This window comes from Mustelus asterias, chromosome 7 (genome assembly GCF_964213995.1).
Source record: "Mustelus asterias chromosome 7, sMusAst1.hap1.1, whole genome shotgun sequence".
Classification (NCBI taxonomy): Eukaryota; Metazoa; Chordata; class Chondrichthyes; order Carcharhiniformes; family Triakidae; genus Mustelus; species Mustelus asterias.
Genome location: NC_135807.1, coordinates 42601931 through 42619239, shown reverse-complemented (window position 1 = coordinate 42619239; position 17309 = coordinate 42601931). Strand labels below are relative to the sequence as shown.

The 17309-nt window shown below is 39.9% G+C and overlaps 1 protein-coding gene across 10 annotated transcripts in view; it reads left to right on the top strand.

The window, feature by feature from the left end:
- The window catches only part of ints8 (integrator complex subunit 8), an 88601-nt gene that overhangs the window by 49692 nt on the left and 21600 nt on the right, over positions 1-17309 (top strand). For 4 of the 10 annotated variants that reach the window (XM_078215941.1, XM_078215942.1, XM_078215943.1 and 1 more), the window contains exons 9-17: positions 281-436; positions 2527-2627; positions 3659-3806; positions 5409-5479; positions 6777-6952; positions 8416-8549; positions 8910-9020; positions 13698-13899; positions 15726-15776. In XM_078215941.1, coding sequence (XP_078072067.1) covers positions 281-436; positions 2527-2627; positions 3659-3806; positions 5409-5479; positions 6777-6952; positions 8416-8549; positions 8910-9020; positions 13698-13899; positions 15726-15776 — 1150 coding nt within the window. The remainder of the gene's footprint in view (positions 1-280; positions 437-2526; positions 2628-3658; positions 3807-5408; positions 5480-6776; positions 6953-8415; positions 8550-8909; positions 9021-13697; positions 13900-15725; positions 15777-17309) is intronic. The other 6 variants (XR_013498305.1, XM_078215947.1, XM_078215949.1 and 3 more) reach the window with 3 other exon arrangements.

The following is a 17309-nucleotide window of genomic DNA, read 5'->3' as shown; positions in this document are numbered from 1 at the left end:
TAAGAGATGAGTACATTCGTCTCTGTTGGAACTTCTGCCAGATACAGCAGAAAGAAAAGCTAGTCGGTGTGGTACAGTACTGGTTGAGCTTGTGGGTGTTATTTATGGGTTGGACTCCAGTGGAAGAGTAACACAGACTTGAGGGGGAGTGTCTGATGGAAGAAAAGCTTTGCAGGTTGAATTAAATACCAAAAAAACGACCTATGGAATGGTGTTTTGTTTTAAGTAATACTGCTTTGCTTGCTTTTAACTTGTCTCAAATATTTCAAACTCTGCATAGATTGGACCTGACCCTGTTCACTGTCGAATTGACCGGAGGAGATTGGATGGTTACTGCCAGGCTTGTGCAGTGCTAACAACCCCATCTGATACAAACAAACTACAGCTGACAACATACGGCCGAGTTCATCACTGCATTAAATCCAGTAACTATCAGGTATAGTGGCGCTTTACACGTTAATGTTGATTTAAGCATTTCCCACTCCACTGCAATATGCCATTTTCCTTTTCATAATAGCATATTATAACTAAGCTTCCTGCTGAAATACTGCTGTAAAATTAGTGCTGATTTGTGTGTTTTAATGCTCTTTGCCTCTCCTTACATGGAACCAACGTAATAGTGGCAGTTACTAACATAAAGGAGAATGGTATGGATTTGGCACAATGCATTTTATTTTTGTAGAGATCATTGAAGTAAATGATAGCCCAGTCCTGACTAATTCATGAAACATGATTTCTGGGTCTGACGTAACCCTGTGGATTTCATATTGCATTCACATTTTGGGGTTTTCAAGATGGAAACCAGCCACTTCAAAAGAACTTTTCACAACCAAATGATGAGCACATTGAAGTGTTCGTTTTATCATTTTTAAATGTAAGACCAAAAACTGTTACTTTTTAAAACAAAATCATTTCACTGAATAATAATTGCAGTATAGTGTAAAATCCATGAGAAATTGAGGATTGTTGTTATTCATCATTTGAATTGTTAGGTATAATTAGGATATTAGATGTTCCATTAGCCCACGTTATTCATTGCTGATGCACTGTTTGTGTTATTTATGCGGTGTGGTTATTCAAATTTATCTCTGCAGTTATTGGAGGTTAAATTGAATGAGTGGATAGACTGCCTCAGAACTTCAGTGTATCCTTTTCCATCCTGTTGAATAATGAATGGGTGGTAGCTCTGGTTCCCTGTACTCACTAAGCAACAGAGCCTGCCACTGAAGTTTCATGGCATACTGATTTTATTTATATTGGATCTTTTGTTTGCTGACATCACTATCTCTAGCAATCTTCATTGTACTCATCAGATGAAAAGTGTTAATGTTGGGGAATACAACACTTCCCCAACTTAAACCTCCACTATCCGTGTCAATCATATTCACGTTTTGTATAGCATGGTTTCTTGCAAAGTAAAACTTTGTTCTGTCCCAGCAATGTGCCCCAATTCAGTATTAGAGAAACATCTTCCACTACTTTATATTTTCAATGTCATCTGAGCTATGGATTACACAATTAATGTTCTTTTTTTTTGGTGTTTTTTTTTGTTGCTCATTCCCATTGGGCTGTAAGGAAAGTGCCCAAAATAATTTCATACATTGGACTTTTATGAGCCGTGAATCATTCGGTTTTTAAGTTCCTTCTTTTGGTTTCACTAATATATTTTTGTCATTTTTCCTTTTCCTTTTTCCCTCACTGCACTCAATCACTTTTGAAAGCAATAATGACTGAAATTCTTATTGCTGTACACATCACCTTGTTTTGTAGGATGATTTTTGTAACAGCAGGATTCCTATTTACTCGTTTTGAAGTTGCAAATGGAGCTTTACCCCCTGTTATTCAGCAAGATTGTCATTGAGACCATGAAAGTCCTAGGTTCAGTTTCTGGTCTCCACTGGGTTAATTGGGGAAATGGTCGAGATATTACAGCCTGGGACTGTGCACCCTGAGAGAGTGAACGGAATATTGCTTCTTTAGTCTGGCAGCACCTGTGGAGAGGGAAACAGATTCGACATCTCACGTAGATGACCTGTCAGCGGCTTGAAGTCTTAACTTTGTTCCTCTTTTCATGGATAGTGGGCCTGTTGAGTATTTCCAGCATTTTTTGTTAGCATTTCAGATTTTCCGAATCTGCAATTATTTTGCTTTTGAAAAATTACCTATGATTCCTGCTGTTCGGTATCGAGTAACACCTGCAGAAAGTATGCATGTATGAAATTAGGGAAAGAGCAGAAACAAGCTGAGCTGTAATATCTCCTACAAATGAAAGGGAAAGGTTAGTTTTAAAAGAAGCAGTTACTTTACCAGAAGAAGTAATTATGGGCTGACCTCAGATATGCCCCTCACAGCAAAGCAACAAAATAAATATGCAACAAAATGTTTGCAGTTTCTTCTGTATCCAGATTGATCCTTTCTAAAACTCATTAAGCAATGTGGGGAGAATGCAGTTTCCTTTGTGAATTAAGCAGACGAAATTTACTGAATAATGGTTCATGCTGAGTCATTTTTCTCCAACTTTTACAGGGATTGATTGATATTTTTCTTGAAGATAACATAACCTTAAGCTTGTTGTCGCACTTCCGGCATTCTGTTCTGCGGGAACTTTACCAAATGGCTCAAAATGGGTAAGACTGTTCACAACCTCATCTGTATGGTCAGTATTTAGAAAGGTTACTGATGTTGGGCTTTACAACAGCATTTATTATTTGTGTGGGCAGGATAGAAGATGGGAGAGAAAGAGTCAACTTGTCCTTTATGTTAAGTATATATTAGTGCTTTTGCTCCCAATGTTGCTATCAAATGTTCAGGCAGGCGTTGGACTTACCAGAAGTTAAGCAAAACTTTCACGTCCTGTCTCAAAAAAGCAACCAAGTTAGACTATCCTAGATTGCAGAGTATAAGTCGACCTTTTGAATATTACACTGATAAATCAGTGTAGTATTCTGTCTACTATTATGTCAAATCTCTAATAATTTTTTGGTCCATGCTAGCCACATGACATGCGCAGATCAGAGTCACAAGGATGTCAACTTTTCAATTTCAGCTTTCATATTTAGTTCTCTTTTTAGAATTCTACCTCATTTTTTTCTCTCTCGTGCCCAAGTTTGACCCCTTAAACTTTCAGCTCTGCCTTACCTCAGTCTCCAATCTTTTCAATCTTCACCTCAGCCTTCTCAATCTCTATCAGGTCTGAGCTGTCTGCCCTGCTTAATCTGACCCCACTTTCAGACAGATACCAACCCCAGGCAGTATCTGATCGCATCTGGTCCGATTCTATTTGAGGCAGAACCTGCCGAAACTCAGCTGTCAGCCAAAAATGCAGGCAGGCCATCTACTCTGGTAGCCATTGATCTTGCATGGTGAACCTTGTCTGGTTAGAACAGAGAGCTGTAACCCATGGCAATTGTTTTACAAATGGCAATTGTTTTACAAATCTTTATTCATGAACCCATCATGGGAGATTATTGTTAAAAAAAATGTTTGAGACCATGTTTCGCACTGTAATGGCTTTGTATCCAGTTATTTTCTGAAATCTTTGAGTGAAATATTAGTAATATTCTGCCAATAGTCATTTATCAACAATCTACTGACCAGTCGTTTGTAACTTCTATTAGACAATAAAACGATATGACTGAGTCAGCTTATTTCCCATTGGTTCCAGGGATAAAAATTTAGAAGAAGTTTGTTTTAAAGTCTGCGCATGCAACACTGTTCGGAATGTCCTGGAACAGCAGGTGATTGGAGTAAGGTTCCACCAACTGCTGCTCAAACCTACCAAAGAGAGAATTGATTTCCTACTGGAGGTAAGATCATCAGTGAATTTTATTGAAACTTCAAACCAACTGTCAAAATATAGATTTTATTGGCCAATAGTGGTTAAAATTTTCAATCCATTTTGCGCCCCTCCTCCAACCCCATTTTGAGTGTCATTTTGCTTGTGACGCAACTAACCGGTGTTACTCATAAACCTGTGACAGGCTGCAGTTTTGAACAGGTTCATAGATTGCCCACCTTCAAAGAAGATCCTTCAGTACTTGGTTCCTCATTTTACCAGAGATTTAGAATGAACAGTTTAGTTATGGAAACATGGGCCTCCTGTGCTTTGGCCTTTTTTTTTCAGTTCATTTTGATTTGATTTATTATTGTCACATGTATCGGTATATAGTGAAAAATATTGTTTAATGCGCACTATACAGACTAAGCATACTGTTTATGCTTAGAGAAGGAAAGGAGAGAGTGCAGAATGTAGTGTTACGTCATAGCTAGGATGTAGAGAAAAATCAACTTAATACAAGGTAGGTCCATTCAGAAGTCTGATGGCAGCAGGGAAGAAGCTGTTCTTGAGTCAGTTGGTATGTATCCTCAGACTTTTGTATCTTTTTCCGACGGACAAAGGTGGAAGAGAGAATATCCGGGGTGCGTGGGGTCCTTAATTTTGCTCGCTGCTTTTCCGAGGCAATAGGAAGTGTAGACACTGTCAATGGGCAGGTCAGTGGGTGTCATTGTGCCTGTGCTGGATCTTTGACAGAACTATCCAGTTGGTCCCCTTCAACTACTCTTTCACATTGTCCTGTAAAGTTTTCTGTTCAAATATTTGTCTAGTTCCCTTTGAAAGTTACTGTTGAATCTGCTTTCACCACTGTTCAGGTATTCCAGATCATAATGCTTAAAATGTTACTGTGTCATCCCTGGTTCTTTTGTCAAACACCTTGAAATCTGCGTCCTCTAGTTGCCAGTCCTTTTTGCTTCTGGAAGTAGTATCCAAACTATTCATGATTTTGAACACCCCTATCAAATCTCCTCTTTCTGCGTCTATTCTGAAAATGTAGAGCAAGTCAAATAACAACGTGTGAGCCTCACTTTTTAATGACTTACATTCTAGTTAGATGAAGCGGTTTTTTTTATTTGACCCGTTTTTCTTGCCGGAGTACAAGCCCCATGGATGCTGATCACTCTCTCATACTTCACCCAAGTGTCCATCCTTCAGGTGCAAGCCTAAAAATTGGCACCTATTTTCTTTCCTGTGGAATGTTAAAGCCATGCTCGATCCTACTCTTGTCCTGTTGCTACGGTCCTAGATAAAGGGTGGTATTAACTGCCTTAAAATTATCCTTCCAGTAGCTACAATTGGGTAAAGAGAGAGAAACAGGTTTACCAATTCTTGCTGCTTGCATAATTCCAATCTTAGGATGTGGTCAAGTCAAAAAGTGCCAGATAATGACTTGAAATTTGATTGAAAGATATTGATAGAACTCTGGAAAATAACAAGTTTAGCACAGGTATATACTTCACTCTGAATTCATCTGATTACATTTATAAAATTACTGCCCAAGACCAGTGTATAACATTGTATTTTGTTGTAATGCAAAAAAAAGTCTTTGAGTTTATAATGTTTGATATCTTAGGTATGTGCACGATCATTAGACCTGGATCAAGCTTCTGAAGATTCCAAAGGAAAGATGGCTGCTTTCTTAAAGTAAATATACTTTTAAAAATATATACATATCAATGTTTAATTTGTCTAATTTCTATCTTCACCTCATCCAAACAAATTGAAAATCTGGGGGTATGAGGACACAGCGGTTCTGTTCCTGGACTAGTAATCCAGACACTTGGACAAATGATTGGAAACACAAGTTCAAATCCCATCACAGCAGCTGTTGAATTTAAATTCAGCTAATTAAATACATGTGGAATAAAAGGCTAATAGCAGTCATCATCTTGGGAAGTCCCTGGGGGGTTGCTTTCACACTAAAAATGAATTCTCAGGTGACCTACAGTCTCTGCCTCAGGTGGGGTAGACGGTGGTTGGAGGAGTGGGTGAGTGGGGAGTCCAACTTGCTACGCATTCCTTTCACTGTCAGTGTTTGGCTTCAGCTTGCTCTCAGCGATGAAATGCGAGATGTAGGCTTACATTAAGGTACTGTGAAAATCCCCTAGTCGCCACACTCCGGCACCTGTTCAGGTACACTGAGGGAGAATTTAGCAGGGCCAATGCATCTAAACAGCGCATCTTTCGTACTATGGGAGGAAACCGGAGCACCCAGAGGAAACCCACGCAGACACGGGGAGAATGTGCAGACTCCACAGACAGTGACCCAAGCCAGGAATCGAACCCCAGTCCCTGGCGTTTTGAGTCATCAGTGCTAAACACTGCCACCCTCTAAAAGATAGCATGATGTCATGGCTGCGTGTCTGTTATGCCATGTTGGGGTCTCTGCTGGTCTCAAACACACTATATGCTTGGTAGATATTTGGGGCGGTTTTATCATTCTGAAAATTTCATAATACACTAGCAGCAATTGCAGGGATGAACTGGCTAAAGCTTGTGTGGATTTATGTGCATCTTTGTTTTATATCAAACTGCTACTGTTTTGAGGTCTAAATATCCAGGGAAAAATACAAACATTGTGCTCCCCATCCATATGGGATTAAGATTGAGGCTTTTTGCACTGTTTACTGTTCTAATTCTTTCTCTAAAATGTGTTGATCTGGGGGCACTATTGAACTTTTGGATGGGCTTGAGCTTTGCAATGCAATAAGTATTTGATTATTAGATTACCTGGGTCATTAAGGTTATGGGGGAAAATTAGGATTAGGCTGAGTTGGATGATCAGCCATGATCATAATGAATGGCAGAGCAGGCTCAAAGGGCCAAATGGCCTTCTCCTGCTCCTATCTTTTATGTTTCTATTACTTGAATGGCAAAAGACAACAAATATGATACAAAAGTTTACATCTTCATTCATCAGCTTTTGTTAACACTTCTGCAGGATTCTGTGCCAAAGTTTGGATGACCCTCAGTTTGTTTTCATGATTTCCTCGCATGATATGTGTATGAGACTGTTGAAGGATGAAGAGCGGAAACTACTGCTTGATCAAATGAGAAAGCGATCACCTCGGGTTAATCTTTCAACTAAACCATTGACTGTTTTCTATGATATACCTGGTGAGTCTGCTAATGAGAACCCGTAGCAAATCTGTAAATATAACAATGGTTTTTAAAATATTTTTTATGTTCAAATCAGTCAATACAGTTGTATATGTCTTATGTATGTGAGGATAGTTTCCTAAGTGCTGGCAGCTCTTTGATTTATCATCTTTTCAAATCCCCCGCCCTTATTCTTCATTTGCAATCCAACTGTTTTGTAAGCTTCTATGTCTGTATGAAGAAAGGCTTCATTTCTCAGCCTAAATGTGTCCTTTCCCAAATACCATAAACTCTCACTTTCCAATCCTGCTGGCTGATTCTTCATTCAGCTAACCCAGAGCCAATGAGAATAAATGGAGTGCTAATCAAAAGCGTGACACAAGTGAACCGTAGACCTTCCTGATTGCTATGGCTTAATATCATATGCAGCAGGCCATTTATCAACTGAAATATTTGGGTTAGTTTTGCTTTTAAACTTTCTCTAGGTGCTTCTTAAAAATAAATTGAAATCGCATTGCTTTTATTTCCCTCTGGTTCTCCTAATTGCCTAGTAATGCTAACTTAATTGATAGATTCAGTTGTTCATCCAACTAAACTGTTATTGAATATTTGCTAAAGTACTAATAAAGGTTTCATGCATAATGAGTTAGTGGGAGAAAAGTAGTGAGAAAGAAAACTATCTGATTGGTACCAAATGGATTATTGATATATAATAGTTCATCCAACACAGAATCTGATGAGGATTCTTCATTGCTGAGCAATATTTAAATGTTAGGTGTTTTTCTTGATTTATTTTTTGTGGTTATCTAAGTAAGTTTTTTTTTGTACATCTTCACACTCACACTGTTTCTCCTTTGGGGGAACAGTGGAAGTGTTGGAAGGATTCCTGAGTAAATTATCAACCTGTTGACCCGTGTTATGAATGCTCCTACCGTGGCCACTGAGTCCTGGGGTTGGAGCTTTGGTCCAGAGGTAGGGATGCTACCACTACATCACAAGGCCCCCGTGTGAAAATGAGTAATATCAATGTAGAGGATCAAAACTGTCTACCCATAATCATGACCATCTCTTTGAGCTTGTCATCTCATGGGATCTTACAATGGAACTCGGCAATTAGATTAGTATCGATCAAAAAACCATCTCTGAATGCTCTCCTGTGTCACTCTCCACTTATATCCCCCTTCCACTCCTCAACCCTACCCCTTACTGCATCTGTCCTGAGGGGGGAAAAAAGTATCTGCCAATTCACAACTTGTTGTCAGTGAATTGGGGGGTCTTTTTTAGTCAGAGATGGGCACAAAGGAAGATGATGTTGGGAGAAGTACACACAAGGGATCAAATTATTTATCTAAAATCATTATCAAACCTCTTTTTATAAAGGTATCTTTATAAAACTTATGGTAAAAGCTGTGTCTTTAAAGCATGTGCATTTAAATTGATGATTTGAATGAATTGACTTGGCACATAATTATATTTTCCAGGATCAGCTAGTGTGAATATTGGTCAACTGGAACACCAGCTCATCCTAACAGTTGACCCAGGGCGAATTCGACAAATTCTGATTGAGCTTCATGGAATGACATCAGATCGGCAATTCTGGACTGTTTCCAACAAGGTGAGTAATTCCAATAAAAGCAAATTACTGCGGATGCTGGAATCTGAAACCAAAAGAGAAAACGCTGGAAAATCTCAGCAGATCTGGCAGCATCTGTAAGGAGAGAAAAGAGTTGATGTTTTGAGTCCAGATGACCCTTTGTCAAAGCCTAGATCCTTTGTAGTTTTGACAAAGGGTCATCTGGACTCAAAACATCAGCTTTTTTCTCCTTACAGATGCTGCCAGACCTGCTGAGATTTTCCAGCGTTTTCTCTTTCGGTGAGCAATTCCAAACTGGTTCTGGAGTATTGTAAATACTCTACAAACTTTGACCTAAAATATTTATCTTGTAATATTTATACAACATCAATTTTGTTTCAGTGGGAAGTGCCAACTGTTTATGGCGGAGTTATTCTGAGCATCAAGGATAATCTGACCAGGGATTTGGTTTATATCTTGATGGCTAAAGGTCTACATAGCATTGCGATTAAGGTTAGTCTTGAACTTGCAAAGCTGTTGCACACTGAAATAGTGCAAACTTACTTTTGACTCCAAGAAAAGCTAAAATTTAATAGTGCTTTCACTTTGCAATGGTGCTTCAATGTATGCATTTATATTCTTCTGTAAATACTTGGACTTATTTTTAAAAGTTTTGTGCAGCTTGTCAGAATCAATCCACATTTTTCATTGTGGGTAAAGGGAGTGTTTTTAGCGATCATTCATATTTTTATGGTTATTACAGAAGGTTTAAATGATTTTAACAATTGCTATAGATAAATAAAAATAGGGCATGAAATTACTTTTCCAATTGTCTTGACAGTGTTGCAAACCAATTTATTAGAATTCTAGTGCAACTACTCATGCATAGAAAACTATTTAGCCCATGTCTAACAAATGAATTGCTTGCTAGCTGCATAGTGACTGTTGAATTACTTAATCAGTTTCTTTCTTCCTTGCTGCTTAAGAGTTTCTGTTTTTTATTTCTAATTGGTTATTGTCTACTTTTATTGCCTATCACTCATACTGTGCAAACATTTCTAATTGCATATTATCAAAAATAATTACATAATCACATTGCAGCAAATCTATTTCGATGCAAGCACATAGTTTTTTATTCATTCGTAGGACATGGGCATCGCTGGCTGGCAAGCATTTATTGCCCATCCCTAGTTGCCCGAGGACAGTTCAGAGTCAACCACGTTGCTGAGTCATATGTAAGCCAGACCAGGCAAGGACAGTAGATTTCTTTCTCTAAAGGACATTTGTGAACCAGGTGGGTTTTTCCGACATCAGTAGATTATTAATTCCGTATATTTTTCATTGAATTCAAATTCTACCATCTGCCATGACGGGATTCGAACCCGGGTCTTCAGAACATTAGCTGAGTTTCTGGATTAATAGTCTAGCGATAATACCACTAGGCCATCGCCTCCCCTCGTCTCCACACAATCAAATTCAGCACCACTATCTGAACTGAGTAAGACTTCCACGTTCTGCCTTAAACAAATCTACAAGTCAAATCCAGCTTATAGTTACCACGCAATAACCAGAGGATGATCCAGTCTGGGAAGCATCTTTACTTGGTTCAGGGCAGGTGGATAAATGGCCTTTCTGAAGGTTTCTGCATTAACTTGGCTGTAAGACTTTACAAAGGATCTCTGCTGTTAGCTGGCTTGCAGATAGATATTACCCTGACACTCTCGTGAGATGTTAAACTGGCATTTCTGACATTAAACCAACCTTCTAGTCAGATGTTAAACTGGCCTGTCTGCTTCTGCAGGAGTTGATGATTAAACACCTGGCTCTCTTTGATTCTGTTCATTGTATATTGGGCCGTCTGTCTCTCTTGCATTCCTGTCAAATATTAGCATCTGTATTCCTCCCCTGATCTCTCCGTCATCTCGGTAAACTGTTTCCTGATGATAGGGACATTTATATCGGACCTTACCTAGATGTCTACTAATCTCGTTACGGGGAAAAGCATGAATGTCACCAGCCCCTTCAAATGTCGGCTGGTGGCAGATTCTCCCTTGTTGCTAGGCAGATTATACCCTATCATTTTCTTTGTTAATATTGCATCTGGTTATTACCAGACAAATCCATGATACTGGGTTAAAAGAGTTTTCCTATGATGAGAGGCTGAGTAACTTAGGCTTATACTCTGGTTTAGAGTAATGACAGATGATGTAATACAAGATCATGAAGGGGCTTGACAGGAAGTCACTGAGAGGTTGCTTCCCATGGTTGGGAATCGATAACACAAAATGACAAATCCGCCCCCCCCCCAAAACAATATTTGGGATCCCCCATATTCTTTGGTACGTGAGAAAAGGAGCCCACATCCTGCAATTCTGACTTGGCTGGCTGCATTGCAGGGGTAGGCAACTCCTGGTTCCCTGCAATCATAGAATTACTACAGTGCAGGAGGAGGACATTCGGCCCATTAAGTCTCAATGACCCTCTGACAGAGTATCTTACCCAGACCTTCTCCCCAGCCCTATCCCCGAAACCACACACATCAACCATAGCTAATCTATATAACCTACACATCTAACTTAGGAAACCACACAGACACGGGGTGAATGTGCAAACGCCACACAGTCAATCACCCAAGAACCCATGTCCCTGACGCTGTGAGGCAGCAGTGCCACCGTGTTGCCTCCAAATCTTTGTAGAATTGGGTCAGCTTCTCGTTGTACATGGTCCCTCAGAGAATGTGTAAACCATGGTCTGGATGCTGAAACCTTTTTGAAAGATAGCTTCAGAAACCATAGAAACCATAGAAACCCTACTGTGCAGAAAGAGGCCATCTGGCCCATCGGGTCTGCACCGACCACAATCCCACCCAGGCCCTACCCCCATATCCCTACACATTTACCCACTAATCCTTTTAACCTATGCATCTCAGGACACTAAGGGGCAATTTTAGCATGGCCAATTAACCTAACCCGCACATCTTTGGACTGTGGGAGGAAACCGGAGCACCCGGAGGAAACCCACGCAGACACGAGGAGAATGTGCAAACTCCACACAGACAGTGACCCAAGCCGGGAATCGAACCCAGGTCCCTGGAGCTGTGAAGCAGCAGTGCTAACCACTGTGCTACCGTGTCGCCCCACTGTGCTACCATGCCACCCCGGTCTTAACCATGCCCTTCACGCAAACTCATTTCCCCTATCCACCCCCAATGATCTCTCGTATCCTCCATCCAACCCCATGCCCTCGCACCCACCCCATTGCCCATCATACCTTCTATGCCAACTCATAGCACTTCCATAACTAAGCACCCAGCAAAACACTGTACAGAATCAATGAACTCAAGTAACAATGGAATATGTGGAAATGCATAAAACTATCAGCCATTCATAACTTTTATTGGGTTGCAGTAACAACAGTTTTTAAAAAGAAAAAGTGTCATCAACCAGACCTTGAAAATACCACAGAATCACAGAATAGCACAGTGCAGAAGTGGCCCTTTGTCCCATCAAGTCTGTACCAATGCATGAAATGCCCTGACCTGCCCACCTAATCCCATTTGCCAGCCCATAACCTTGAACCAAGTACTCGTCTAGGTACTTTTTAAAGAACATGAGGCATCCTGCTTCCATCACCCTCCCAGGAAGTGCATCTGGGTAAAAGTTTTTCCTTAAATCCCCTCTAAACCTCCCACCCCCTCACTTTTAACTTGTGTCCCTTCAAGTAAGGGGAACAGCTGCTCCCTATCCACCCTGTCCATGCCCCTCACAATCTTGAACACCTCAATCAGGTCGCCCTCAGTTTTCTCTGCTCCAACGAAAACAACCCAAGCCTACCTAACCTCTCTTCATAACTTAAATGTTCCATCCCAGGCAGCATCCTGGTAAACCTCCTCCAGTGTGTTCACGTCCTTCCTATAATGTGGCCACCAGAACTGCACACAGTACTCCAACTGTGGCCTCACCAAAGTTCTATCCAACTCCATCATGACCTCTTTGCTTTTGTAATCTATGTCCCGATTGATAAAGCTGAGTGTGCCATGTGCCTTTTTCACCACTCTATTTACCTGTCTTTCCGCCTTCAGAGATCTATGGACAAACACACCAAGGTTCCTTTGTTCTTCGGAACTTTCCAATGTCAGACCTTCCATGATAGACTTCCTTGTCAAATTACTCCTTCCAAAGTGCATCACCTCACACTTTTCAGGGTTAAATTTCATCTGCCACTTATCCACCCATTTGACCATCTCATCTATATCTTCCTGTAACCCAAGACACTCAAGTCTTAGATACTACAAGCACCTGATAACTTTTTATCTTATGCAAATAAGCATTGAGCCAGTGACAAAATAGATCAGAGAAAAAAGGTTATAAACCGATCAGTCAAATAATGATTTCCCTTCTGTGCACCTGTTTCAACAAACTAATAGAAGTCTAGGCTCTCAGCTAAGCCCAATTATGCATGTCTGTCTGAGAGCCCAGACTTAAGGAAAACAACATGTGATTGACATCTCCAGTTTCCTTTCTTGGATCTATTTTGCCAATGGTTCAGTACTTATTTACACAAGATAGAGGTGGCTTGTGCTTATAGTTTCTGCTATTGATGCTTCAAAGATTGGATTGACACTTTTATAGGGCTGTTGTAGCAGCATTTTTAAAGAAAGTTCTGAGTGAGTGTTTAAGCATTTCCACACGTGCCACTATTATAGGGTTTATTTGTTCTGCACAGAAGTATATTGGATGAATGGGGGAGATGGTGGGGTAGTGGTAATGTCACAGGATTAGTAATATAGAGGCCCAAGTTATTGCTCTGGGGAAGCTGCTTCAAATCCCAATTTTCAGGCTGCTGGAATTTAAATTAAATTAATAAATTTGGAATATAAAACTAGTCCTATTAATGGTGAGCTTGACAATTATCGTCAGTTGTCATAAAAATCCATCTGGTTTGCTAATGTCCTTCAGGGAAGACAATCTGTCATCCTTGCTTGGTCTGGCCTACATTTGACTCCTGACCAATTACAATGTTGATGATTCTGAAATTGTTTAGCAAGCCACTCCACTGAAGGACAATTGGGGATGAGTAACAAATTCTGGCCCTGCCAGTGATGCCCACATACCGAGAAAAATTAAGAAAAAAGGGACTTGGAAATGTTGGTTAGAAATTAGATAACATTTTAAATTGCCTCCTTTTCAGGATTTCACTCATGCACGGCAGCTCTACTCCTCCTGCCTTGAGCTGGTTACAGAGTTTTCCCCAAAGCTTCGTCAAGTTATGTTAAATGAGATGCTACTTTTGGATATCAATGCTCACAAATTGGGCATAGAAAGTACAGGAGATCGTCCACCAGCTGACCTTGTGAGTCGGGTTCGAGGTTATCTTGAGATGAGGCTACCAGGTAAGGGAATGTTTTATTTACCGACTTACAAAATAAAAAAATTTGACTTTGTGCTCGCACAATATCTCGTTGTACCTTGGATTGTTCAGGTCTCGAGTCAAGACAGTAGTTCATCATATAGTTACTTGGAAATCTCAGTTGTCTGATGTAAGAGAAATGCTGAACTGAGGCGAGTTACTTCACAATAATGGGGAAAGGGCTGAGGAAGTCTTGGCCAGGGGCTATTTTATGGATCTCAGGTCACCATTTCATCACCTTGATCAGCAAGAAAGGAATGCTGTGGAGATGCCGGCGTTAGACTGCGGTGGGCACAGTAAGAAGTCTCTCAACACCAGGTTAAAGTCCAACAGGTTTATTTGGAATCACGTGATTGCAAATAAACCTGTTGGACTTTAACCTGGTGTTGTGAGACTTCTTACAGCAAGAAAGGAAGAGGTGGGAAAAAATCATAACTATGCAAAGCTTTTTATATTTTTTTGAAAAATGATGCAAGCAATTGGATCTAATTAACTACTCCCTTGTCACCTGTACCTTCTATTTTCCTGCTGTACTTGGCGTTAAAGCGTAGATGCTATGATTAGGTAGATTCTCTGTTATACATCTGTGCTTTTTTTGAAACTTCTGAATGTTCTCCATGTTTAATGAAACTAGGTTTACAAACTTTATTTTGTAATATTGTCTCCAATTAAAGTATGGCCATTGTTGATGAATCACATAATGAAATTGATCACAACTATAAAGAAATCTGTGGGTTTCTGGAGTAGGTAGAGGAGACTGGTGCAGAGTACAGTGAATCACAACAGTCTTTGTGAAAACAGAGTAAAGTTTTTATTTATTCATGGGATGTGAGTGTTGCTGGCTGGACCCCTGAGGGCACTTAAGAGTCAACCACATTGCTCTGAGTCTTGAGTCGCATGTAGGCCAGAACTGGTAAGGATGGCAGGTTTCCTTACCCAAAGGACATTTTTATTGAATTCAAACTTCACTATCTGCCATGGTGAGATTTGAACCCGGTTCACCAGAAGATTATCCTGGGTCTCGGGATTATTAGTCTAGTGACAATACCACTGTCCTACCACCGCCTCCCCACTGAAGTTTAAAAACAGTTCACTCTGTTCTCTCGTTCTGTGGTCTGTGTTAACCTCATCAGACACATTGGGCAGAATTTTACCATCCCACCCTCCACGGGAATTGTAGCAGGCAGGACACGGACCATGCAACGGTCCATTGACCTCGGGTGGATTTTCCAACCTTGGGGTGACCGCGAGCGGAAAATCCCACCCATTGAGTTAGAGTGACTAAAGCTGCAGCAGAAACGTTAACTTGCATTTATATAGCACCTTTAACGTGGAAAATATCCATAAGCATCCCACAGTGGCACAATCCAAAATAAACGCAGAGCCAGATAAGAAGGTGTTAGAAAGACTTGTTCAATTAAATGGATTTTAAGGCAGATTAAAGACACAGCTAAGTTTAGGGAGTGAGTTTGAGCGCATGGAGCTTGAGCAGTTAAAGCACTGTCGTAAATGGGGTGGAGAGTCTTTGGGCTGGAGGAGGTTACAAAGATGGGGAGGCGACAGAGGTTAAAGATGGGTAGCTTGGATGATGGTGTTATTTTTCCTGTTTGTGGTGTTTTCGAAGTCACCTTTCTGACATCTGAGTTGTGCATTTCAATTAAGTTTTCTGATGTTTAAGTTTTTTTTGACAATTTATATTAGCATTAAAAACCAGTGACAACAGTCTTGTTTTTGTATTTAAAATTCCCTCTGTGCATTAAGAGCTGAGTCAGTTTTTGCACGAGGCCACCATTTTATTCTCTTTTACAGCATATCCTGGTGGTAAATTGTCGTCGCGTCATTCAGCCATGCTAAGAGAAGGTAAACCAAACACTTGGCCGGCTGTTTAAGATCAACATGAAAACACTTATTTTACTTTGTACTGTAGCTAACATTTTATAGAGGTGAAAGTGACACTGAATATCTTTGCAGCTTCCAGCACATTTTATCAATGGTTGGCATCTTCAAAATTTATACGCTGAACCTGCAAAATATTTTGATTCTAATCCAAAAATTATTTGCACCACAGGACACACATTCTTGTTCCCTGCACTATATCTAACTTTTCTGTTCTCTTCCTAACCCACTCTAATTCTTCGAAGTTAAATTCTAGCTGATATATCCAAGATAATTCTTTGAATTCTGAAATTGTGTGCAAAGTTTAGCTTTTTTCTATGTTCAATGCTTTATTGGTACTTGTTGAATAAGCCAGGTAGCATTTTTGAAAATCTAGCCGAGCTGTTTGTATTGATTGTATTTTGGATTTCTTTGGTCTGAGTAATCAATTATACACTGCCACAAAGGTAAGCAATGTAACAAGCAATGGTGGAAGTTTGTAATGCTTGTGGTTCTCAAAGAATATTTAAACTTCAGCTCTCTAAATATTTGAATGTTCCATGTGAGTGTGACCATAGACACCCCTGACTTGAGTGAAGCGTTCGTGTTTGCAATACTGAGAAAGTAATGGAAGGACTCAACCTTCAAGCTCCCCTAGTGCATTAGTGCAGACATGCACAATGTTTTGGAAGAGAGATCTTAATCCATCTGCCACGGCTAGTTAATGGACTACATATGATTAAAATATCTTGGCCCCAAATGCAAGTTTAACACAATCAATTGTTTTTCTAATAAAACATGAATGTATTGGGCAAATAGCTGTGGAAGCACACAGAGTCAGTTTTCACAAGACCTGTGACTTGTATCTACTTGTTACTTAAACAACTTTAATAAAATAGTCAAACATAATTTCCATTTAGAAAACCACGTTAACTCTCTCATATGGTCCTTGTGACTTGTCAGCCTTTAATTCCATTAGTTTTCTCAGTACCTTTTCCCTGATGATTGTAATTGTTTTAAGTTTTTCCCTCCCTTTACTTACAATTATTTCTTGGATGTTATTTGTGTCTTCTATGTTGAAGAAAGATGCAAACACCTGTTCAGTGCTTCTGCCATTTTCTTATTTTCTGTTATTAATTCCCCAAACTGACTCTGTAATGGTGCCACACCTTTTTAGAAAATTTTTCTTCTTGTAGATATATTTGCTTTCTGTTTTTATATTCCTAGCTAGCTTTCTCTTGTATGCTAAATTCCTCCCTCCTTATAGTCTTTCTGCTGATTTTTAAATTCTACCTAACCTTCTCACCAATCACTAATCTTCACAGAATCATGTTTTTTGATTTGACGCTATCTGTGACTTCCTTAATTAGCCACAGATTGTGCATTTGTCTCCTAGAGTCTCCTTTCTCACTGGAATATATTTTTGCTAAATGTTATGAAATATCTCCTTAAATATCGGCACTGCATTTCTACTGGCCTACCCCTTAATTTCCCAGTTGACTTCAGCCACCTCACCTT